At 39.8% G+C, this 26,346-nt stretch overlaps 1 protein-coding gene across 1 annotated transcript in view; it reads left to right on the top strand.

The window, feature by feature from the left end:
• The window catches only part of LOC115657916 (connector enhancer of kinase suppressor of ras 2-like), a 521,635-nt gene that overhangs the window by 160,282 nt on the left and 335,007 nt on the right, over positions 1-26,346 (top strand). The window contains exons 3-4 of the mRNA XM_030576266.1: positions 18,241-18,443; positions 20,812-20,899. Of these exons, the coding sequence (XP_030432126.1) occupies positions 18,241-18,443; positions 20,812-20,899 (291 nt within the window). The remainder of the gene's footprint in view (positions 1-18,240; positions 18,444-20,811; positions 20,900-26,346) is intronic.

The raw sequence follows: 26,346 nt of genomic DNA, 5'->3' as shown, positions 1-26,346 counted from the left end.
CTCTCTTTCTGGTGTCTGACCACTCCAGGTCCAACCTGAGCTCTGACCTTTGTCTCCTGTTTCTTGTCTGACCCCAGCTCTGATTTCAGCTCCCACACCTGGCTCCTGACCCCAGATCTGCCAATTAGCCTTGGGTTCCTGAATACAGCACAGATCACCAGACTGCACATGTCCCAGTCCATGGTACCAGTCTTCCACAGACCCTGACAAGGATTGTGTGAAAGCACAACTTCCTCCACTTGATGTTATAAATGTCTGATGGGATCAACAGCCTCAGTGCTACCACATGCACCATCATCCTATTGTCCTTTTGTGCTTAAATTTAGTACAGTGTTTCAGACCATACCTCATTGCATAATAGAGTAGTGTGCCACATTCAAAAACAGGAAGCTACAGAAGGCAGCCAGGGCCAGCTCCTGGTCCTACCCAAATCCCCATTATCCCTGCCTCAATCTTCTCTAATGGTGGGGTCTCAGATAGCTCTATGCCATAGGTTCTCTTGAGCCCTGGCACACATGCAAGCCAGGGCCTTGATCCACAGATCAAAACATAGGCCACAGAGTTTGGAGGGGGCATGGCACAACCACTTCTTTTGCTGTGTACATGTGTGGCCACACATGCAGTGATCTTGTAACTAGCAGCTGCACACATTACAGCTGGGAGCATGCTGTGGCTGGCATCTGAGTCCCACTCTGTGTCTGCTGTGAGGCAGGCCCTCACCTGCCAGTTGCCAAAACTGCAGTGGCTTCTCTCAGTGCTGGGGACTGGCTCAGAAGCAAGATGAACCCATTTCCTGAGAGTGAGGCTTACCAGCAGGGAGAGGAAAGATAAAGAGAGGCTTGGGGGAAGCTTGGTCTCCTGGGAGGGGATGATAGTGGGGGTTTTCTCCAGGGCCGAGGCTCTTGGAAAGGTGTGTGTGTAGGATGTTATTGGCCAGAGGAGTCAGGCTGTTGGTGGGGAGGGGGCTATTTAGTGGAGAAGAGGAGAGTCGGGGTAGTTAGGCAAATCTGTGGCCCCCACCCCACTCTAAATTGTGCTCCACAGCCTCTGAACAGAGAACCTATGCTTTATCTGCTGCTATTTTAGAGGTATCTTGGAATCTCCTAAAGAAATTGCTCTAAGCCCTGTGGGCCAACTTGAGCTAACACCTGTAATTAAGGTCTGTGAATCAGTGTGTTAGCTAGAAGGAGGCATGTATGTTGTGGGGAAGGGAGGCACATATTTCCTTTTTCATTATTTCTCTCTGCCTGGAAGGAGAAAAAAAGAAATACCTGTAATGTTTCGGTGTCCTGTGTCATTAGTTGGTAGATGATATATTGCTACAGTAGTTTGCTTTGCTTTCTGTAGTGATATTGATAGTGGAAGTGATGCATTTGCTAAAGGCTTTCCATAAACAAGACTATGAAAGATTATAGTCAGAACTGGAACAAATGTTGGTCACCATGGAGCAAAGCAGTGCTTTATTTTGCATGTTCATATTCCCATACCATATATTTCAGTATTTTGAAATTTGCAGAAGCATTAATGTTCTTATCAGCTCCAGAGGGGAATTGTGAATTTCCTTTACTTTTTGAAAGACATGAAAACGAAAACTTGCTGGCTGTGTTATCTAGAGGGTCTAGCAAAGTTCTGTTTGTCCTGACATGCCTGGGTCCTAGTCTGAATTGTGGTGTATGATTCCGGGCAAGTCCATTGACCTTGTTTAGATCATCCTGGCTTTTTTTATGGCATTGATTGTATTAATTATCGTATTAATCGCTATTCTGTAATGAAAAGCACATTTACCTAGCCGGTCAGCTGCCTTTGTTTGTTATGAGTTCCTACTGTGACATAGGACCTCATGAATATCTGAGGCTACATCTAATCCTTTGAGTAAATGTGCTTTTATGCCACAGTGTTGCAACATGTGATATTTAAAAAGGAGTGTACATTTTTCTTTGTTCAATATGCTATAATTAAACAGGTGTCAATAATGTTTTTCTACTCATTGTGCTTCTCTTTTTCTTATTTTTATTTATAAGAGGAACGGTCCTGAATCCTTATCCAAGACTTCACTTTATGTTTCCAGGGCTTTGCAGCCAACAACTCTGATTATGAATGTAAATATGTATGCCAGAAATATAGCAAATATAGTGGCGCTTTTTATAGCAACTAGTTTAGATAATTGCCTCTTGGCAAATGAAATTTTATGTGAGTACTTTTTCATCTGTGTGATACAGAAATATCATTAAGCCTGGACAGAACAGAAACATCACTCAAGATACAGAGCTATAATTCCAGTTAACAAGGCACCCATTTCTGAGGTTTGATAGTGATCTGTTTGCAGTGTATGTGGACTTTGATTAGTGAATTAAGTTCTATAGCTGATAAAGCGTTAGCAGTTCAATGTAATGCAACTTTGGTGCTGAAAGCCCGCAATTCTATTTTTCTTTGTTGGCTGACATAAAACTTGATCACTGTCTGTTGATGCATGTCCACATTAATTTACGGAGTCCACATTGCCAGATGTGCACTGACTCATATATAACCAATAATTATTATGTCAATGCTTTAGATATCCTTTCTTCTTTGATAGTGCTCCTTCTTGTTGGATGCCTGTTAAGTATAAAGAGAAGATGAAGTGCAGCAGTGAAAAATGATTAAAATGCAGTTTCAATATTAATAACTATTGTCCAATTGTATGCTTTATTGGCAGATACATTATTGCATCTTCATGGTTGTTCAATATCAAATAGTATGCAATTAATGAAGATTGTAAGTCATATAATTATATTCATTACAATGAATTTGCCTGGAAATTGCTGGCCTTAGTCATGACACTTAAAAGTTCAGTGCTGCATTCAATAAAGTATAAAAGTACAAATCTTTCCGAATGTGCTGCCTTTCATGAAGAATGGGTTAAATCTCCAACCTTGTGCAGAGCAGAGAAAGAAAATGGATCAGTGAAGCAATCACGCTTGTATAGTAGTGGCTCTAAATTCTGAAGTGCTCAAATTTAATATAAATTGTGATATGTACTACAGTGCAAATTTACAAATGTGGAGTTAGGGAACACATTACATAATAAAAAAATCATTATCTTTTGCCAGAATGTGCAGTTTCCAGAACATCTCAGTCTGTGCTACAGATTACTTTTTTTCTCTTCTTTTAATAAATGAGGATTTTTGTGGCTTTTATCAGAGTCCACTATATATTTTGTTAGTTGCTATACCATGTATTGTTAGAATACAATAAAATATTGGTAGATACCAAGTACCTCATTAATTTATCTATGTGGAACAATTTTTTTATGTTGAAGTTACACTTAGGGCCTGATTCAAAGCTCATTTAAGTCTATGGGACTCTTACCATCAATTTCAATAGACTTTAGATCAGACCTTAAATTATTTAGATCCCCATCTAATGTAAACAGTCATTTCCCAGGCACTAGTGGTATTCTTTTGGTCACTCATGGGAGATAACCAGGCACCTTGTTACAGTATAGTTAATGTAGGAGCTTTATTTAGTTAACAGTGCACACTTTTTAATCTCCCTTTCCCCTCCGCCCCCAATTTTATAAAACATGTGTAGGTATCTGAATTTGGTTACCAGTATGCTAGCATACTTAAATTCCATCATTAGTGAATTCAGTTATTGGTAGTTTAATAAACCAGTGGCTTGTCAGCAATCAAAGGCTCACAATTGGAGTACACAGAGAGTGAAAGTCACTGTATTGAACGGCTCCAGCAAATGGAATATTGATTCAGCCATATGTGTCCATCTCACGTAGTAGAAAAAAATAAGTCCATTTAACTAAGAGGATACAGAACTTGATGTCTGGAACAAAAATAAATAGAGCTGATCTCTTCCCCATTATATCAAAAATAACTATTCAACTACTAATTGAAAATGTAGTTTAAAAAAGAATATACTTGGTAATAGTATATAGAATACTTCACTTTTTGGTCACTTGTTCAACTCCTTAACTCTCCACCACACAAAAGGTTATCATATGTTGTCTGTTATGTGAGCTATGTGAAATGAGTTGATGGTTCTTCTTCGAAAGGTTGCAGACTTACTCTGGCTATTTCATGTCCAGTACATCGAAGCCAGAGAACTTTTGTTTAGCAGTACTCGTCAGGGTGGACCACATGACCTCTGGCCTCATAGCCTCTGCCATAGCTATTTTAAGTGTGGTGCCATTCTGACTGCATCAGTTCCTTGTCACTGACCATGGTTTGAGTTGGAGCATTCTGTGTGGTATCTTACCTCACACTTTACTGTCATAGTGCTTTGTTGTGACCTCGTGTGTACAGCTGGCTACTTGTAGTAGTACCTGGAGTGTTTAGTTAGTTATTTAGTACTAATTTAGTTCAGCAGGAGTTAGCCTGCTGTGAAGAGCTGGATTTACAATGAATTACACAGTGCCCTGGCACAGGGCCTCCCAACTACAGGAGGCCCCAGGGCCAGGCAGCCCAGCACTGTCCAGCACCCCCTGCGGGGTGAGGGGAGGTACCACCACTATGGGGGCAGAAGCTGTGCGGGAAAGCAGGGAGGGAGCCGTTTAAGAGCCGTGCTGGAAGCGCAGAATGTGGTGTGCTCTCCCAGTCGGTGAGCCAGGCTCCTGCTGGCTCCTGGGGCTCCTGCTGCAGCCACAGCAGGCAGTCAGGTGAGGCAGGCAGGTGAGGGGCCGACTGGGGGCACGCTGTTGGGGAGGCGTGAGCGCTCCCCTGGTGGGGCATCCGTCCACGCCTGTCCTGCTGCCCTGCTCCTCTTGACACTGGGCAGCGCAGGAGCAGTCCCTGGTGTGCACTGCTGCTGGCGGAAAAAGGCCTGGGGAAGGGAGCAGCAGCCCAGGGGGTCTCAGCTCTCATGTGCTGCTGCCACCACAGCTCCCTATGGCAACGAACAGGAGTAGCGACGGAGCAGGGACACATCCACCAGCCAGCCAGGTAAGGTGACCCAGGGACTGGGATTGCCCCAGCACAAAGGCCCCCTCCCACCTGCATGCGCTGCCCCCTACACATACACACCCCAGCCCGCTGCTCAGGCCAGGGGGCTGGGATGGTCTCTCCAACCCCCCTGCTCTCACTCCTGCACCTCCCCATACTCCCTGCCCCACCTACACCCCCTGTCCTGACTGCTGCATCCCCCAATCCCCACCCCTGCCCTGAGCACCAAAGAGGAGCTCCTGCAACCCACTAATCCCCACCTGCACCTCATGCACCAAAAAGAAGCTGCCCAGGTAAGTGCTACACACCCCAAACCTCTGCCCCAGCCCTGAGCCCCCTCCCTCACCCTAACTCCTTTCTACACCCCACACCCCAACGCCTTCTGCACCCTAACTCTCCCAGACCTCACACCTCAACCCTGAGCCCCCTCCACACCCTAACTCCTGGCCAGATCCTGCACCCCAGCCCACTCCTGCACCCTAACTCCCTCCCAGACCCCACACCCCAACCCTGAGCCTCCTCCCACATCCTAACTCCTGGCCAGACCCTGTACCTCAATATTCTTTTAGCTTTTTTTTATAAAGCACTCTTATCCAAAGCACTTTACAATAGTTAGTTAATAGTACAAACAATATTTAGAAAGATTATTAAGTGTTCTGCCTAGACTCTTTGCTTTTGTAGTCTAACTTTTTTATCACAGACCACTTGAAAATTGCAATCAAGATACCTCACTTTATTTTCATTTACTACCTATTACTTATAATATAGGAGGAGGATGAAGAAAAAAAGAATGAAAAACAGGGATAGGGCAAATAAGAGAGAATGTTCTTTTTCTTGGCTGGGTACTGACGGGGCCCCCCAAAAATGAAGCTGAGCACAGGGCCCCACTAACTCTAAATCCACCACTGCTGCTGTGATGTCCTCACTAGGGTTTTAAAAAATTGCTCACCTCCCCTCACAATAGGTCCAGTCCCTCAGGGAACTTTGGAGCTGGTCGAGTCTCTTTTTCCATAGCCAGACTCTGATGTCCCTTTGAGGAGGAAAAGAGATATTTTTCCCTGTGGTCTTCCAAGGAAAAGGACTCAAAACAGATTGAGGCCACTCCAATGCTTGGAGAGATCCTTCTTTCTCATCCTGTAACAGAAGTGCAGCCCAGCACCAGGAGTCCTTCAGTATGCAGGATAGAGATGAGTCATTTAACTGCTCTCTGGTACCGAGACAGGAACAGGAGACACTGTATCATCTATCTGGTACCCTCCATTGGGTATCTGTTGAATCCAGTCCAGATAAGAGCAGTGTCAGCACTGACTGTTTCCATTCCACTGGTGTATTAGGCAGTATCAGATTTGCTCTGCCGCTCTGTTCCTGACTCTCCCTTTAATTTAGGAGTTGTGGTGATTTATTTTGTGTTCTCAGCACTGCCTGGACTGGTTGCAGAGTATTCACTACTGTCGACACCATCTTCTGCACCACTTAAAACTCAGGGTGAAGAGCTGACTTTGGCTTCCTCAGTACTGAGGGGCTTGTTGGAACAGATACTGTCTTTGGTACTGATGGTTCTTTTTGATGCAGATCACAGCTGCAGCATCAATGCTCATCTTGACGCAGTTACTTTTCCTTCTTTCCTTTCCACTATGGAGCACATGCCAGAATAGATTGTATATCTTTTGCCTTCCTTATATCATGATCTTTGCTGATAATTATCAGGGCTGACTCTAGGCACCAGCATTCCAAGCATGTGCTTGGGGTGGCACTTTTCAAGGGGTGGCACTTCGGCTTTTTTTTTTTTTTTTTTTTTTTTTGGTTGGGTTGGCAAAAAACCTGGAGCCAGCCCTGATAATTAACAGTGGTGTGCTGGCATAGTTCTTGAAACAGAATCATGTTCTGCTTTCTTATATCAGTGTAACATCACTGACATGAATGGGACTGAACAAATTTTGGTCCAGAGGTTTTTAACCAGCTTCCATTTTTAGTCTTTGCAGCAATAGCCTAAAATTATTTCAGATTTCTAGTTGAAATTGATATCTTTTTTTAATTTAAAGAACGAAAGAAGGGAGGGATACTTCAGATTTTAGACTCAAGATGTATCTCAGGGCTGGTCTACACTACAGCTGAAAGTCGACCTCAGTTACGCTACTTCAATTACGTAGGTAACATAACTGAAGTCAGCGTAATGTAGGTTGACTTACAGTGGTGTCTATATCTCCCTGTGTCTATGGGAGATGCTCTCCCACCAACTTCCCTTACTTTTCTCAGGGAGCTGGACTACAGGAGTCGATGGGAGAGCGCTCTGCCATCGACTTAGGGGGTCTTCACCAGACCTGCTAAATCAACACCGCCTCATTGATCACAGCAGTGCCGATATAGCCATTGTCCCGGCCTGCTGGTATATGGGATCTTGGGGAGCAATTACCACACAGGTGGGGTGCCAATTAATTTCTTTATTAAAGGAAAAAGGAAGTGGTGGGAATTTAACAATGAAATACGATGGGATGGGGTGTATAGGGTGTTTACAATAGACAATGATGGGGGGGTTCTTCTTATTGAACAGTGTAGGGAGTTCTAACAGTGGGGTACAGTAAGTGGGGTTCAGCACAATGGGATACAGTACAGTCAATAAGCGTATCAAAAAGAAATGCAAAATAAAATGGTAGCTTCTATATAAAATGGTCAACAATCTTAGATAGAATATATTAAGTGGTTAGTGGCCTTATACACAATGTAACACAATGGTATCAGTGCAAATACAAAGTATATCAGAAAAATGGAAGCAACCAATGGGGTGTTATAATTACAAGTAAAATGTGAATCACAATGCAATAATACAATATGGGTGATAAGTGAAATTATGCAATGTAACAGTATAAAAGAAAAGTAATGACTTAATTTGTGAGGCTAGGATACCAGATAATCTGTCAAGGAACAGGAGGGGGGAGGGGAGTGAATGATTAGTGGCAACTGATGAGAGGAGAGTGCGGCTGGAAGCAGCGAGAGACTCTGAAGCCCTGCAGGGTAAGGACAATGGAGCAGTGTGATGGTGATCTTCGGTAGGGGAGGGGCAGCGGAGAAGTGTAAAGAAGGGCTAGAGAGAGGTTTAAGCAACAAGCGGACACCAAAAACAAAGGAAAAAAAGCGGCAAAGGTTTTGGGAAGTTTCACAGGGGGAGAAGCAGCAAGGGGTTTGGGAAGTTCGGAGGGTGATGCAGTCGCGGGGGGGGGAAGCAGCAAGGAGTCAGGAAGTTCGGAGAGAGTGCAGATGTGGGGGAAAAAGCAGCAAAGGGTTATAACAGGGAGACACGGAGAAGCACACAGAGGAGGAGATTGGAGCGGGGGAAAAACAGACACGGGAAAGTTCAGGGAGAGATTGGGACAGCGGGAAGATGAATTTAAGCAGCAAAAACCTTATCTATAGACATGGAGAAGTACACAGAGGGGGAGACTGGAGCGGGGGAATAACAGACATGGGAAAGTTCAGGGAGAGATCGGGACAGCGGGAAGACGAATTTAAGCAGCAAAAACCTTATCTATCTTAACCAACTACTAGGCAAAAGAACAAATATCACAATTCTAAGCAAAACTATAACAAGCAACTATATGGAGCAACAAAACAGTAAACTATAACAAGTCAGGTGAACTTACAAGCTCTACAATCTCAACAAACTATGACTTATTAAACTAAAAAAAACAAAACCTATGGTGCACCTTATGCTATGGGGAAGTCACAGAGGGCAGAGTGGTATGTGCCCAGGATACAGCTCCCAAGTAAGCCAAAGGATGGTGGCTGAAGCCAAGGGATATAGCTGAAAGCCGGGAGCCCCAAGGCAAAGCCCACAGGAGCAGAGCTTAGCAGCGGCACAAACTTATTTTTAGCGGCAAAGCGCCGCGGAGTTTAAGAGAGGTTTTAAGACACAGACCAAGGTTTAGCTTGAGTCTGTGTGCTGGGAAAACAGAGCCAGCAGCTAAAATAATAAAATAAAAGTAGGGAAAGTTTCACAGAGGGATTCTTACCAGTCCCCAAGGCAGCAGCAAAGGCAGAAGCAGCAGTAACATCAGAAGAAGCAAGGAGGGCTCGATACAGTCTCAATAATCAGGAGATCTCTCAGGTAGCAATTCGTTCTTCGTGGGGGCGGGGTTCAAAAAACCAGGGGTATGCTCAAAAATAAAACGAGAGCGGAGAAAGGACCCCCCAAAACCCCTGGCTGATCAGACCAGGCAGCAATGCAGGAACCTTTCTGATGTTTGTTTAAAAAATGTCTGTTTTTAAAGGCAAACTCAGGCAGTTTCCCACCAGTAATCCTGATAGGCTCCCTCAGTCACAGGGGAGGAGGCACAGGGAAAAGACTGCAGGTGAGCACAGAAACATGTCTGGGCAGAGTCCTGTGCAATAGGTGACTCAAAAGCACATGAGGCCTATGACTCATGCCCAGGATCTTAAAAACACAATAGGTCTTGCAGCTCTGGACATTGCCTGCCCTACACCAAGCCCAGGTTCAACGAGGTGATAACAGGACCGACCCTTTGAATAGGGCAGTGGTCCCATTTAGCACGCAGCACAAGTGGCCATCCCTTTGAGAAGGGCAAAGGCTCTGGTACACAACTTAACAGCCAGGGAAGGGCGGCCACAGGAGGAGAACAAAAACAAAATGGAGTATGGGGACAGCTGTAAGAAACAAAATGGAATAGGGGGGTAGCTGTAACAGACAGCCATAAGCATAGACATGACCTAAGTGACCTAATAATGCTCAGGGAAATGCAGAAAAATAGTATATACTATTAGTCTTATCTGGAGGCCTTGTTATTAATGGGAATGATTTGCTGTTTACAAAACACTAAAGATCAGATTCTTTAAAGTTGCACGGAGTGTAAAACAGGGCATAATTTGGTTTTTGTCGGGTATAAAGAGATGGGCCATATAAGTGTTTTTTCTTTCCTTAATGAAGAGTAGAGCCAATGAGTTTCATGTAATGAATTAATTAACTAATACACCTGGGTTTTTTTGTGTATTCTGGTACAGTGATTCCAATTTAAGATCAGAATAAATTGAATTGTATGAGTTAGTATATTGGGATTTTCATAACACAATATTTTCTTATGATACTGTAACAGTCATTATAATAATTCCATTGACAGTTGCTACAAAATGATAAGTTAAATTGTGTGGAGGTAGGTTTCTGTGATAAAGCCATCTGAAAATTAGGCCATGTTGGGTTCAATTGACTCTTATTGCATTCTTGTGACCACAAAATGTGAGATTAGGATCATTAGTCAATTAAAACACTACTGTTCAGTGACAAGACTGACATTGTGTGAATTATACCTGACACAAGGCTCCTTCAAGCTCGCTTTTACTGTTTCTTAGAGTTTTCTACATCTCATTAAGCATTGTCAAAGCCTGCATTTTAACGTAATAATCATCCTCCCATTTCTGCCATTCAGAAAAGGTGTCAGATTTCGTGTCCAGATCTCTAGTCCTGAATTTTAGTTTCTGAGTGAATGATCAATGTTGGATGTGAATTTTTTCCTTCTGTCTTTGATGGAGGGACCTCTCAAACATCAGAATAAAAGCTTTTTCCCAGTTTGTCAGTCTGGATGTCTTCAGGTCATTCATATGAATCTGTTGCCATGGTAGCTTTTATTTTCACTGGGATGTTGCTAATCAGCAGGTGGGCCTGAGCAATAATGCATACTTTTTCACCCTAAGCCCCACGATGGATCAAGCATATCATATGTTTGGTACACTGCTTCAAAGTTTTTGTTAATGGTAGCTCTCTTGCAATGGAATAGAGAATACTATAATTATTCTGCTGTGGTGACCCTGGAGGCAGAGTATGGAGTCAAGTAAAAATTTCCATTTTCATGCCATTCCAGGAGAGTTTCAGAACAGACATATATTTAAATAAAAAGAACATGCATACAACAGTAGTTCAAAGGCTCATAAATTGTTCTTGTCTTCAGCTCAACTTGTGTCAGCTTTGCTCATGCAGAATACCAACCCTAGATCTTTCAGCACTTTATGTGCACTCTGGGATAAAGTCTTCAAGTAGGTTATATTTTATACTAATGCTCCATTGCTTGATGCAAGGAGTGACATGCTAACTTTAGTGTTCAGCTATAGTACGATCATATCAGAAACTCTGAAAATATTTAACAGCTGATTCACCTAATTAAGTCACATAATAGTGATAACTTTAGGACTATTTACAGAGAGCCAGTTCCTTAATAGAGAAATATGGGAAATCGTTTTCCTATCCTGCAAAGATTTGCAAGAGTTTGAAAATTGTTACCATCTCAATTTGGGACCAGAAGTCAATCTCGAAAATGTTTGTGTATTAGAGAACCAATTTTTTTTTAAGTTCCCGGTAAAATGGGAATGCTGTGAGAAGAAATTCATTATTGTTTGTAAGACACCTCAGATACTAAGATGATGTAGGTTATGTAAGTACCTAGACAGAAAGATATTGCTGAAGAGCAATTTTTATAGTGAACATCTTTGCCTGTGGTTTTCTTTCTGTTAAATTTTACCCCCATATAGTCTGTCATCCTCCTTGTTAAACCGGATGACTGTTTTTTCTCATAAAAAGAGAGCATGTAGCCTTCTTGTCCTGAACAGTGGGAGGAGACTATTTTCTCCAGATAGTCCTTGAAGTGAAATGATAAAGAATCCCTATCAGCACAATAAGAAGTGTGTGTGTGTGTGTGTGTGTGTGTGTGTGTGTGTGTGTGTGTGTGTGTGTGTGAGAGAGAGAGAGAGAGAGATGCTGAACAGTTAAATATTTAAAATTATGATTCAGAATTGCTTTGAAGTGTCTCATTGTATAAGTTAAATAACATTGTGATGGTTCTTTAAACACGCATGAAATGTAATACATTCTAAAAGTTTGGCTAGCTTAATATTTAAATTCCTACTTTAAATATCATTATCTTTATATGATTATGGATAAAGATGTTTGATCTTCAGTCAGAGGTAGGTTGTTTCCCTTAATCTCATCAATCAACTCTATTACGCTGCCCTTTTATTTCTCACAGCTCAGTGAAAACCATAAACATGCTCAAAATATCACATGTAGCAGAAGCCAAATATGCATCCAAGTGCCTATTATTCAAACTTTGCTTTTCACGGTGTTACTTGCAGGACAACGTCAGGAAACACTGACTACTGTACTTTGATTAAAAATAAGTCTGTTAGGATGAATCCATTTATTTGGAATTACATAATACAAAATACTTAACTAAAAATTGTGTCCTATACCAAACACAAATCTCATATTTATTATATGCCCATTGTGTAATATATTTTACCTCATTCAATATACTGCTGTGGAAGTGTCTTCATTGTTCATAGGTCAGTACCCAGTAATGCAATGTATTTCTTCTTGCTATAAAACTAAACTAACCTCCTCTTGTAACACAGGTATTTCTTGCATTGTTTTCTTCTTCCATGTCACAATATCCAGGCATACTGATATGTACTTAACAGTTTTTTCTTTTCCACTTGTACTGACTATGTTTGATCTCAAAGGATGCTCTCTGAAAGACTATATCTCTATTATATTAGCTATAGATATATAGATATAGATAGAAAAAATGCACTAGCTTGAGAATTCCCAATCAACACCTATTTTGAGAGAGGATGTTTCTCAGCAACCTGTTTGCTACACTTCTATAGCACAATATTAAACTCTGCCAAATTTTTAACAATGATTTTACATATAGTACAGGATGTGCAATGAAGATTATTATGAAAAATACATTAAAATTAGACCTTTCTTTAGGCTAGCCTTTTGTCTCATTCCACTGTCTTAAGTATGCAAGCACAAGAGTTATTTTTATCCCATGATCAATTTACTCTTTCTACAAATAGAGCAATTGAATGAATTTTAGAATAATGCATTTAAAGAAAATAATCCCAGGATAGTATCTTGCAAGCCAGCTTTTATCTTGGAATAAATATACAATAAAGAACCAGAGAATGTGCACTTTTCCACTGTGCTTTTTTCAGCCATGTTTTACCAAGATAACTAGTTACACAACCCTCCATTTTGGGATTTGGCAGAGAAATAAAAGATGATTTTTCTGCTTTTCAAGTATTTTTTTTTAGAAATATGTGTGTCATTTTTACATTTACCTATATTTGTTGTTAGTGGTATTGAAAGGTTACATATTCAAGATTTGTTTCATAAAAGTGCTCTGTCATTCATCTTTAAAAGCAAATAATCCACTAATAAAGGCTATAATTTCTCTCAAATTGTGCAAATAACCTATTGTCCACCCATATTCTGTGCTATTTTCATACATCTTACAACAGCCACCTGTTATTTCTATACTTTGAAAAACCTATCAACTGCAAAAGCCCTGGAGTCACTCAATCCTGTCACTTCACTATCCATAGCTGTGTCCAATGACACTAACTATGTCAAGAAATTATATTATTATACAGGAAATGTTTTACTTATAATGTTTTACTTTACTAATACATTTAAGTGCTGAAATGTTTTACTTACCTAATACATTCATGCTTTCAAGCATGAACAAACTTTGAAACAGATATCTCAAAATTAATTGTAACATGGAACCTGAACTAAAAACCTCACTGATGTGTTTAAAAATAACAAACTGTTCATGGAGAATAAAACCAAACAGTACTAAAAACCAAAGTGCAATATATGTATGGAAATACTTTTGTCTTTTCCAGGTCAAGCAAGTATATAATATAAACCCTTTCTGTGATTAATATAATTCTAAGTCAGTAGAGCATCTATACTAGACCTATTAGGAAATTTTTCACTGAAAAATGAAACACTTTGATGTGTTTCACCCACTTTCTGCATTAAACTGTTTTATTAAAATACAAACAGGAGATGCTTGACCTAGAAAAGACAAAGGTGTTTCCATCAATACTAAATAGGAGCTGCCTTTAATGATTTAAAAAAAGAAATAAAAACAATAGACCTATTATGTTATGATATGGCAGCAGCAGTTGTGCAATATGCCCTATTACTACTGATGTTGTGAAATAACATAAAAATATAAGCTTGAAAATTGCATAAAATAACATTCAAAATGAAATTTAAAAATTCATTATGAATTTTTAAAATTCCAAAACAACATCTTTCCCAAAACAAAATTTTTCAGACATTCTGTTTCACAGAAAATGTAGAATTTTTTTCCCCTGTTTTGGGACAAAAAAAGATTCAAAATGTCAACTTTCCCCATGAAACAGAAATACTGAGTTTTGATGAGCTCTAGACAATACAGGCAAAGTTAGACCCTTTGCCTTATCATTAGTATAGCCCTTCTGTGATTAAACTTCTTAGTCATTGATTGCATTTAATTTAATCTCCACCTCATGAAACTATCCTCTTTAATCATGCCATTGCTTCTCTTTAAACTGCCAGTGGGACTTGAAGCCAGGAATTTCTGAGCTCTAATCCTCACTCTACCTAAGTCACTGTGTTGTTATCCATGACTTGCTCATAAACATTTCTGTATTTCTTTCCCCATTTCTTAAACAGGGATAATAATATTGATTTTCCTAACTCTCAGGCATATTAGGGCAGATTACTGTTACAGTTCATATGGCATTTGCATATAAAGAGTTATGTTTAAATATTAATATTACCAACCATATCACCTCCTTACACATTCCCACCTATTATGGCAAAATCCTATTCTGGATTTTCTTGTTCTAATTTTTCTTCTCTACTTTCTGCGATAGAAAACTATTCTTTCTGTAGTATATCTATTAACAGTATTGCTGTCTTCAAATTTAAAATTCTCAGTAAGACTACCAGTCTTTGACTTTGTACCCTGCATTTTGTGCAGTGGATCTTGCAAGCCAAAATTTTAAACCAGCTGTTTTCATTATAGCTTTCTTTTTTAGATCAAAGTCCTTGCACTCATATAGCTTTCTGATTTTCTGTCTTGTGGATGGATATGATATTTTCAGTTTGCTTGTGTCCTTTCATTATAAATGATCCTGCTCTATACTCAAATGTCAAGAGAAGAAACATAATTGTATATGCTTTCACCTTTCTCATACACCATTTGGAGGATAAGAAAAGAATAGTAGAAAATGCAGGATTTTTATTCCCAAATTAGACTCACTGATGATAGGTTTGTTTGTGTTTTTGCCATTCAAATATATAGCTTAATGATGGTCCATGCACACTATATTCTAATAGCTTGTAGCTGAAAAACAAAATTCTTAATCAAGTTCTCACCCTTTTTAGCCACCTGTGCTTACCTTCAGTTGTCTCCATAGGAAGTTCTGCATCTGATTTTGTAATAAATGAGAATGTAAAATTTGTGCCATGATTAATGTGCTGCCAGTATAAAGCCTACATTTTTCAGCACTTGGGAATTTAGAAAAGCACTTTGGACTTAGAATGGCCAATACATTCCTATCTCAATTGCAACAACCAAAGATTGTTTCCTTTTCTGACTTGATGGCAATTGTGGCTTTTCTTGAGAGAAAGTTGGCAATCTCCCAGACTTTCTACATAGGAATGAGTTATGGGCAGGCACAGTGGTTGGCCTGTTAACACAAGGACAGGGAGATATGGACTCTGAAATACAAACAGGAGGAACTGGCTTATGTTCCTTGATATGGGTTACTGAATAGGGAAAATCAAGCTCCTCTTGAAAGGGAGAACCACAGCACTCTTCCTCACTAACTGTTGTATAGGCATTTTAGTGGGGCCACTTGCTTATTGTCCCAGTATGAGAGAAAGGGAGAGAAAAGGGGAGGAACACATATTCGTATTTCAATGAATGAATGAGTAGCTATAAATGTTAAGTGAATGACAATTTAATGTAAAACAGCCTGCTTTTTAACAAGGATTTCAGCACTTAAATGTATTAGGTAAGTAAAACTGTCAAACATTTCCTGTATAATGCTCATTTAGGGGGAATGAAGGAAACTGTTTTCCATGTCAAACACCATGGGTAAGTCTAAGCGGCAATTAAAAAAACCCTCCACAGCAGAGAGTCTCAGAGCCGAGGTCGATTGACTGGGGCTTGTGGAGCTTGGCCTGTGGGGCTCAAGTATAGACATTTGGGCTTGGGTTGGAGCTCAGGAGCCGGAATATCTACAGTCCTGTTTTTAGCCCTGTGAGTGTAGCTCTGCAAGCCTGAGTCAGTTGACCTGGGCTCTGAAACTCAATACATGCAGGTCTTTTATTACAACATAGCTATGCCCCATATTTGATGTACATCTTCTGCTACCCACTTCAAACACATTATGCATAACAATCTAACCCTCAGTTGCCCACTTGAATACAGGTGACAGCCTACAACATGCATTACCCCTTATGCTTAACAATCTGTCTCAATTTGTAGTTAGCTCAGATGTTCTGATTTCTTTTCCCAGACCTCAAGTAGAGCTCTGTGTAGCTCAAAAGCATGTACCTTCCACCAACAGAAGATGGTCCAATACAAGACATTACTTCCCCTACCTTATGTCTCATATCATGGGGCCAGCACAGCTACGTCATCATTGCAAACATCTTTTTTTTTATTTGTCTATTTTGCTAGTTAGTCTTTAATTTTTATCCATATCCTGTTGTGTATTTTGACATTCTTGGTGGGTAGGTCTGGGTGAAAATAATGCATTCTGTCCCCCCAGCCATTTCTGTTTTTCTTCTTTTTTTTAAACCAGAGCACATTGCAGAAAACTGACTACTAAGATAAAGTATTTCCTCTCCATTTAGATTGCAGTCCACCCCAGCAGTTCAAATCCCTCTGCTAATAGTCAAACTTTCTGAGGAAGAATGGTCTTGCAGTTAAACCACAGGCCTGGACATCAAGTAGTTGAATCTTACAAAACAGTGTTCACAAACATTTGTTCAGATTCCACATGGCTGTTTGGTCCAGACTTCTTTTGTGCTTTTACTGTAGCTATGAATATTCACACAAACAGGTTTCTGTTCTCACAAATGTTTGGGAAATAGCTGTTTTTTGTATATGTGTCTCTGTTCTCATGCAAACAAGCTATATATTATTAATTATCCATTAGTATCTGTGTTCCTGGTTTAAAAGTTTGTTTCTGCTCTCTGAGTGAATGATAATGCCACATGACATAGAAGACCAGTCATACACTATAAATGAAGTTAACAAAGGATAATCAATCTATGTTCTGAAATTTGTACACAAGAACAGTTTAAACAGTCCTGAACGGCAAATTAACTTGTAAGAATAAAAGTCTGAATGAATTACAACAAAAAAAGAGCTAAATTCATCAGATTATTTACAATGAGCAGTTTAACCAGCTGTAGTGTCACGTACGAAATGAGAAATGACTGCCTAGGAAGGAGTATTGTGGAAAGGGATCTGGGGGTCATAGTGGGCCACAAGCTTAATATGAGTCAAAAAAAGTGAACATCATTCTGGGATGTATTAGCAGGAGTGTTGTAAGCAAGACACGAGAAGTAGTTCTTCCGCTCTACTCCATGCTGATTAGGGCTCAGTTGGAGTATTGTATCCAGTTCTGGGTGCCACATTTCAGGAAAGATATGGACAAATTGGAGAGAGTCTAGAAAAAAGCAACAAAAATGATTAAAGGTCTAGAAAACATGACCTATGAAGGAAGATTGAAAAAACTGGTTTTGTTTAGTCTGGAAAAGAGAAGACTGGGAGGGGACACGATAACAGTTTTCAAGTACATAAAGGAATGTTACAAGGAGGAGGGAAAAGAATTGTTCTTCTTAACCTCTAAGGATCGAACAAGAAGCAATGGGCTTAAGTTGCAACAAAGGAGGTTTAGGTTGGACATTAGGAAAAACTTCCTAACCATCAGGGTGGTTAATCACTGGAATAAATTGCCTAGGAAGGTTGTGGAATCTCCATCATTGGACAGTTTTAAGAGCAGGTTGGACAAACACCTGTCAGGGATGGTCTAGATAATACTTAGTCCTGCCTTGAGTGCAGAGGACTGAACTAGATGACCTCTGAAGGTCCCTTCCAGTCCTATGATTCTACCTTATGTGATCCTGAGTAAATCATTTAACATCTTTGACCGTCTATTTCCACCTACGTAAAATGGGAATAATGCATTTATTACTTACCTACCTTGGAGAGAGGCTGTGGGCGTACATGATTCTTGTTGCTGAAATGCTTGGAAAGGAACGGCTCTGAAAGGTCATCCATTAAATATTCATGATCTACTTGGACAGTTCATCAGTTCCAGACTTGCCTTGACTTTGCTGTTTCAAGAATTGAGTGAATCAAAGCAAGCTGCAAATGTTTCAACTCAATATTCTGTGGCTTAGCTATCTGCTTTAAACGTGTTGTGTGATATATTTTTTTTCTTTCAGAATTATGGTTTGGAGACAGAAAACCTGAGAACGCTCTCTCACAAGCTGAATGCCTCAGCCAAAAATCTTCAGAACTTTATAACGAGTAGAAGGAGGAGTGGCCATTATGATGGCAGGGCCTCCAGACGACTGCCAAATGATTTTCTTACCTCTGTTGTTGACCTGATTGGTGCTGCCAAGAACTTGCTAGCCTGGCTGGACAGGTAATTTAGAACTTTTTAATTCTTATGGGAGTGGGGGTGTGTGTAATTCTTTTGCCCTGTTTGTTTCTTTTTCTCTTGCTCTTTTCTCTTTCTCTTATTCTAGTATTAGAATTGTAATTATAGGTTTTACTTTGTGAATTGTGTTATATATTTGAGTTCCAGGCTGAATAGGCCTGGCTCAGGGTCCGGCTGTGGGATTTTTTTGGAGTCTCTTTTGGGTCACCCCAGGTTGGTGGTGACCTCTGGGAAATTAGCAATGTCAGTCTTTTTCCTAGTGAATGGCAAAAATTGCCACTACAGATGGCAGGATCATTTCAATTTCAGAAGGAAGGATAAGGGATAAATTAACGTAGAAACTGAGCTGCCCTATAACCAGAGCAAAGAGTGGTTCTGACCATTCAGGGCTGACGCAAATTAAGAGAGCAGTGTAGGGGAATTTGAATTGCTGCTATCCCTGATGCATACCTGTTCTTGGATAATTTCTAAAAGAAATTATACCGCTTGCTTATCTCTGGAAACTCAGAGCTTACTAGTTGACTTTATGTTGACAGTAGGAGGCAGGTTCATACATTAGTCACTCTTGTCATGTTAATTACTGCTTGGTGAGAGAATGCTATGATTTCTCATTGATGAATTAGGAATCAGTTTACAAAGTAACTCTCTGCATGAACTGTGTTAAAATATTGATTATGTTTTAAATACTATTTTATGCATGCACTGCATTTCTCTATAGAAGTGACTAGTTTCATTTGAAATCTGAAACTATTGTGCATATAAATGAATGACATGACCATTCTTCACAAAGCTTGTTATGACCCTGATGACATTCTGTGACCTAATGCTAGCAATGAGGCTCTCTTGGGATGTAATCTCATCAGTTTTTATAAGCCTAATGGATCAGATCCGGACAGTATCTGGAGACTCCAAAGAAAACCCAGGTCCTGCAGGAAGTTGGGTTAGTAGCTCAGTAAATGGCACTCATCCCTCTTAGTTAATATTGAACTAAGGTTATAGTTTGCCCTTAAGAAGAAGAGTGCTGCTTGATGTGCTATCTTTTGGATAAGCCATAAAACTGAGGACTTGACTGTTATACTTATTATATCTGCTCAGTGCTGAGGCATATCAAACATCTAAGGTACTAGAAACATGCCAGGTACATCCTGCAGGTCTCACACTGTTCTGCATGGGGTTCCTCGGTTTCTGCACAGCCTGCACTGTACATAAATCCAGAATGTTTCTCTCTGTATCTGGCTTCTCAGCTAGCCTTGCCCTGCTGCTTCCCAAAGTGCCTACTTCTTCATGGTTCACAGGGTTTTTTGTGGAGTTTCGTCCCCCTTCTCTTATCTGGCCAGGAGGAAGGGGATTTGCACTGGAAAGGTGATTAGTTGAAATCCTAGTCTCCTGTTTAGCAGACATGTCACTCTACCTGTGCTCATTTGAGAGATCATGTTGCACTTTCTCCAAAAATAGAGAAGTTAACTCTGGTGTCCTGCCCAAAATCCAACTTCAAATAATTTATGTTCTAACTACCTATAGTTATTTCAAATGCATATGTTATTCACTCCCCTCCCTAAAAGTTATTATGCAGTGTTGCTGGTGCAGAATGGCATGATTAATGTGAGGTGACTGGTATTTCCATGATAAATGAGTTTACCTCTACAACATATATGTCTTCTAAAGGGCTCTGGGACCCATCAGAAAGAAAAGGAAGGGGTGTTATAAGCAGCTTTATTTTATATAACAGTCTGTTGTAAAAGCTGTTTGTCTTGTGAGCAAAAAGCCCAGAATGAAGTAACATATTGTCAGATATTTCAAATTGAAATAATCAGAGCAAATACTACAATGACCTGATGTTTCTGTGTTTTTAAATGGATGTCAAGAATGCCCAGGGCTTTGCATGGGTGGTTTTAGGTGTGAAATTTTCATTAGATGAAATAAAAAAAAATACTGCTACTAATTTTCAGTTGCTGTGTGACTCTAAGATCATTGTCATTTTTAGCATCATGCACCAAAGAGGGTAACATCAGTTCCAGTAGGCGAAGACACCAATGTCTGAAGTTGTTACCATATGTAAAATGCACAGGATGATGGTGACAGCACTGACCAATATCGCAGCTGTAGTACAAGTTTGCTCACAGAGAATAAAAATCTTAATTCTCTTTAATGTGATATAGTGACTGTCTAAATCTGACTGACTCCTGGAGTTGTTTCTTGGAATTCATTGTTGTACCATTTCAAATTAACAATGTCCCAGCTTCTCAAGTGCATTATTATGTGAGTTGTTGGCTGTAGATATACATTACAAGAGATACAGCTCAGTAACACAGATTTATGAGGTCTCCTACAAACTTCTTGTCCCTCTCGGCAGGTCTCCATTTGTCAGTGTGACAGAATACTCATTGCTGAAAAATAATATTGTTCAACTGTGCCTGGAATTAACAACCATCGTGCAACAGGTAAGAACAGGTTTATTGTGTACCATACCTAAATCACTTCCACATTACTGAAGAATTAGTAAAATATTACAAAAAAATTTAGAAATGTGTCACCTCATCAGGAGAATTTGTGTGCATTTTGGGGGCTGGTGGTAGTGGAAGGAGGAGATATGTGTGTGCAACATCTCATTTGCAACTACAGTAATTTTTTACTAGTAATATTAGGAAATAATTTTTGTATTTTAATTGTTTTCAAGCATATTGATGGGTTTTCTCTCCAAAAAGTAAAAACAATATTGCAGTATCTCCTGTTGATCCTCACTTCATTGTCCCCTTTTCCACCCTCAACATATTCTATTTCCCTCTTTCCCTGATTTCCAGCATATGATTCCTTGCTGTATGCTTTCTTGTTGCTTACCCAACTGATATATATTAGACTTGATGTTTTTCATCATAAATCAGACGGCCACCAGACCCCTAATCATTTTGTTGTTCTCTGAAGTCCCTGCAATTAGTCAATATATTTCCAATAACAAGGTGTCTAGAATTTAACACACAATATTCCATGTTCCCTGCTAAATGTTGTCAAATGAGCTAAAAGTGGATGCATAGACAAGAGCTAGACAAATACAGTAGAAGTATATATTTATAAAAATCATTGTGAATAAAACCTGCCAATTCACTTCATTGGTATTCATGACCCTTTCATTTGCAATTTGAAGTATTACTGTGAGCAAGACTAAATTTCCAAGAATGTTCATAGAAAGTGAAAGCATCATGATTATTAATGCAGCATCAGAAGAGCAGGCAGAGAGCACAGATAGCAAAGTAGGATGCAGATTTTGCCTTGTCTATACCTGGTTGGACAGGGCAAAGCAGCTGCAGAAAATGATATATCATTAGAAGATAAGTGGGCTATGCTGGCAAATGGACAACAAGAGATTGTCACTTGGAGCCTAGCAGTTCAGAAATGTCTAATCTAGACTAAATAAAATCAAGAGAAAAAGGTATATTTCTGACGTAAATCTACAGATTTTAGAAAGAGCCTCATATAGTCTTAACCTTTTGAGATTTATTTCATAAAAATTGCACTATTGAGTTTCTCTCCTTAAAATTCAAATCTATTAAATAAGCAAGAACAGATTTAAAGAACTGTGCTGCTAAAACCGCACAAGGAAGTCATCTGACTAAGTGATACAACAGATTTTCAGACACACTGATAAAATTTGTTGGTACCTGGCTGACATAACCTAGGATGTCATAGAAAAAGTAAGAAAACTTACCGAAAATTAAGTTTGTTTGCATACAAGGGAAGTTCTACAGTCATTCTGGAAGTGATTAATAAAATGTGGAGATCAACAGTAATTATTTAAGCTTAGAAAATATATGGATTGCAATGTTGTGCCTTGTTTCCATGGCAATTATATGTTTGCAATTAAATGGCTGTGTTTGCTCTGAAAATAATTGGTATCCTCTTGATATACAAGTGCAGCAAGAACACTGAAGCTCTAGAGCAGTGGTCCCCTCACACCTATCCCACACCTCCCACCACCCATGGAACCGGGAGCAGGGACAGGGCTCTGGAAGTGGGGGACATGGATAGGGGTAAGGAGCCCAGACTGGGGCCACAGCTGGGGTGGGGGTGCAAGCGGACATTTGGCTGGGAACCAAGGCCTGCAGCTGCAGCTGGGCATGGATCCCTGGGCATGGAGCCATCAGCCAGGATCTCAGGCACAGGGCTGGCAGACGCGACTAGGAGTAGATCCCTGGGTGCAAGGCTAGTGACCAGGACCGGGGCCAGGAACAGAGCTGGGTGGTGCTCCCTCTCTGGCCCCTGTGGGAGTTGGTCTGGGCCCGGCTGCACCACCCCGAATGTTCCTCCACACCCCCTTGGGGGGCATGCCCCATTGATTGAAGACCTCTGCTCTAGAGTAAAGTCTGAGTGCATAAGTCTGATTTAGAGCTCATCTTACTCTTCCTTGGTCTCACTGATTCCCTATTAGCACCAAGGAGGAGGGATATAGTGGAAAATGGCATTGCATAGAGCCAAAAAATAATCATAGCTGAATTTCTTGATATTGAGATCCCATGTTGCGTTAATATGTGAAGATGATGCATCAGAAAAACACAATCTTATATCATAACACACTATTAGGACACAGTGTTGGTAATATTTTTTGGCTCTCCAGTGCCTCAGTAGGATGATAAAATGGTTCTTTAGCTTTACAAAGCAGACTGCCATTGCTCTAGAAAAATGAATCCACCAGATTAATCCAAACCTGTTGGCATACTGCAAAGCCTATCTATTTTCTCTAATGTTGGTGAGGGACAAGGATATAGCAGCTCATATTCTTAGGGAAGAGAGGGTATTTATGTATTTTTCCATGTTCTGGTTAGTTAATTTTCCTTTGGGCTTTGTGGTGAGACTAGGTCCCACTGGATCTGATATAATTTTGTTGTTTGTGTATGGTAGTAAGGTATCTTAAAGATGCTTAGAGCCCATGATAGGCTTTTCATGTTTATTTTAATCAAAATAAACACTATAACTTAATTTTAACATAGTACTGATTGAAATAATATGATGTTAAAACACACTAAGGAACTTTTAGTGTATACCAGGAGGGTCTACGCAGAACAATTAATGTGCAGCACATTAGCATATTTTAGAAATCTCACTCCCATGGTGAGCATTACCCCACCCTGTAGTAAAGCCCCGAGATAAGCTAAGTAAATTGAGCTACTTCAGTAACCGGTGTGTGTGTTCCATGTCATGAATCATTCATTTAGCTCATTGTGTCTCTCCAAGTTGAAGCTTTTATTTTAAAAAAGGGTGGATACCAAAACTGGACAAGTATTCTAGTTGTAGTCTCAGGTAATGTCACTTTTGTACACCTACTTAATATACCCCAATCTATACCTGCAAAAATTGTGTTATCCCTCTTTGCCACAAAATCAAAGTGGGAACTCATGTTCAGTTGATTAACACTGAGCCTTAAGTTCTTTTTAGAGTCACTGTTTTCCAGGATACAGTCCTCTATTCCGTAAAAAATGCCCCACATTCTTTATTCTTAGCTGAGTGAACTTGCGTTTGACTGTATTAGTGCATGCTACTTGATTGTTCCAAGCTTGCGAAGGGTCTAGAGCACTCTATCAGCTGCCTGTGCTTACCATTATTTATCACACAAGCAGTCTTTATGTCATCTGCAAACTTTATCATCATAATTGTACGTTTCTTCCAGATTATTGTTAAAAAAATTGAATAGCATTTGGTTGAGCCTCAATCTTTGTTTACCCTATGAGGAACACCACCCTTCCCACACATACACTTGTTGAAGAATCCCATTAACAATCGCATTTTGAGATCAAAAACATTTTCTTCTAAGCATGTGTATTTGTATATTCAGGGCTAAATAGATGTCTTCATCTTATATTTGTAACTTGCCTTTTCTCTATTTATTTAAATAAATTCAGTATTTTAATCAATTAGAATGGTGATGGCTTGAGGTACTTTGGCAGGGATATTCTGGAAGATGCAAGAGCTGGTTGATATCTTGTTTGAGTGTGGATATGTAACACTACTACTCGTTCTCATTGTTCTCTTTATTTTACCATTTTATAGGACAGAACTAAATAATGAGTATTCTATAATATAAAAGCCCCAAGTTAAAATCCACCTTTAAACATGTCACTAATCATTTTTTGGCAAGGGATAAATGTGACACTTTAACTGTCATGTATATCCTAAGTAAAATAAATACACTGAAACCCTATGCATGTTGAAACTTGTGGGCTTCTTAATGAGTTTCCTAATGCATACTGCATATCAAAAAGAAAATAATTCACCATAATATTCTAAGTCAGGGGTCGGCAACCTTTCAGAAGTGTTGTGCTGAGTCTTCATTTATTCACTCTGATTTAAGGTGTCGCGTGCTGGTAATACATTTTAATGTTTTTTAGAAGGTCTCTTTCTATGTCTATAATATATAGTTAAACTATTGTTGTATGTAAAGTAAATAAGGTTTTTTAAATGTTTAAGAAGCTTCATTTAAAATTAAATTACAATGCAGAGCCTCCTGGACTGGTGGCCAGGACCTGGGCAGTGTGAGTGCCACTGAAAATCAGCTTGTGCGCTGCCTTCGGCATCCGTGCCATAGGTTGCCTACTCCTGTTCTAAGTGTAATGCTCCAACTGGTCTTAAATGCTTATTTAAACCAGACAGATATAGAAAAAACCTTAAACATATATCTTCTAAATTGTATCCCAATAACTATTAAAAAAGAAAATCTTTAAATTCTAATATAAACTTCAGTATGCAACATAAGCAGAGGAATTTTTCTCTAAAATTAATTCATTCTGCTCTACAAAACAGAGAAATGTGAGTTTTACTATAGATACAAGACCTTTATTCTTTGACCTGAAATAGTTAAGTTTACTCAGAATGAAGCTTACATTTTAATTTAGGTGTCAGAAATACATAATTTAGATTGGAACGTTAGCTCTAAGGTGACTCTCTAAGCCTTGCTCTGATCATTTTGTTGTCTTGGTACTTGAAGGGTTAAAGGGAGGCAGTATTTAAGAAAACGGATATTCTGTTTGAAGTATGTTAAATTAGTAGGAAAAAACTGCCTTAGGCATTGCCAGCCACACTAATTGAATATTTTTTGTGCTGTGGGGAAAAAAAGCTAGTATGAATACAGAAAAAACATCAAAGGGATACTTCACCATGGAGTGCAAATAGAAATTCTTCTATATCCCTAAGTTCTTTGGTTCTCATCATCTTCCAGTTTTAACCTTTTTTTCTTGTACTGACACTAATTTTTTCTCAAAACTGTGTCCACAGAGAAATCAATTTCTGTAAAACAAATACTGATACTCTAAAACAAACTCCATAATGCAATACCTTTAATCATAAATGGTGAGATTCTTACTCACACCCAAGTCCCTGTACACTAGGTAAAAGGGCTGCAGCTGAGTAAAGAGGCTCTAGAAGTCCAAGATCTAGCCAGGAAAAGATTCCCGCAGCACAGGAAATGAGGAAGGCAGCAATAGGCTGCCTCCCAAGGTTCTCTTTTCAAGCCCAGATGTAAGGGCATGCAAGAGGTGTTTGGTGAGGCAGAAGGGCCACAGCATGCTGCACTGGTGAAATTCTTGGCAGTCCAGGGAGGCTGTTGTAATTTAGGGCAGGTCTACACTACAAATTTACATTGGTGCAGCTGCACCGATGCACCGCATCTGGTGAAGCCGCTGTAAGCAGATGAGAGAGAGCTCTCTCATTGGCTTACTAACTCTACTTCCACAAGAGGCAGTAGCTATGTCAGCAGGAGAAGCTCTCCCACTGACATAGTGCTGTCTATGTTGTGGGGTGGGAGGTGGGGTGGGAGGGGCAGTATAACTACATCGCTCAGGGATGTGGATTTTTCACTCCCCTGAGTGACATGATTATACCGCAGAAGGTATGTAGTGTAGAC

This window comes from Gopherus evgoodei, chromosome 9, assembly GCF_007399415.2.
Source record: "Gopherus evgoodei ecotype Sinaloan lineage chromosome 9, rGopEvg1_v1.p, whole genome shotgun sequence".
Lineage (NCBI taxonomy): Eukaryota > Metazoa > Chordata > Testudines > Testudinidae > Gopherus > Gopherus evgoodei.
The sequence above is the reverse complement of the archived record's forward strand: the minus strand, read 5'-3'. Positions and strand labels throughout refer to the sequence as shown.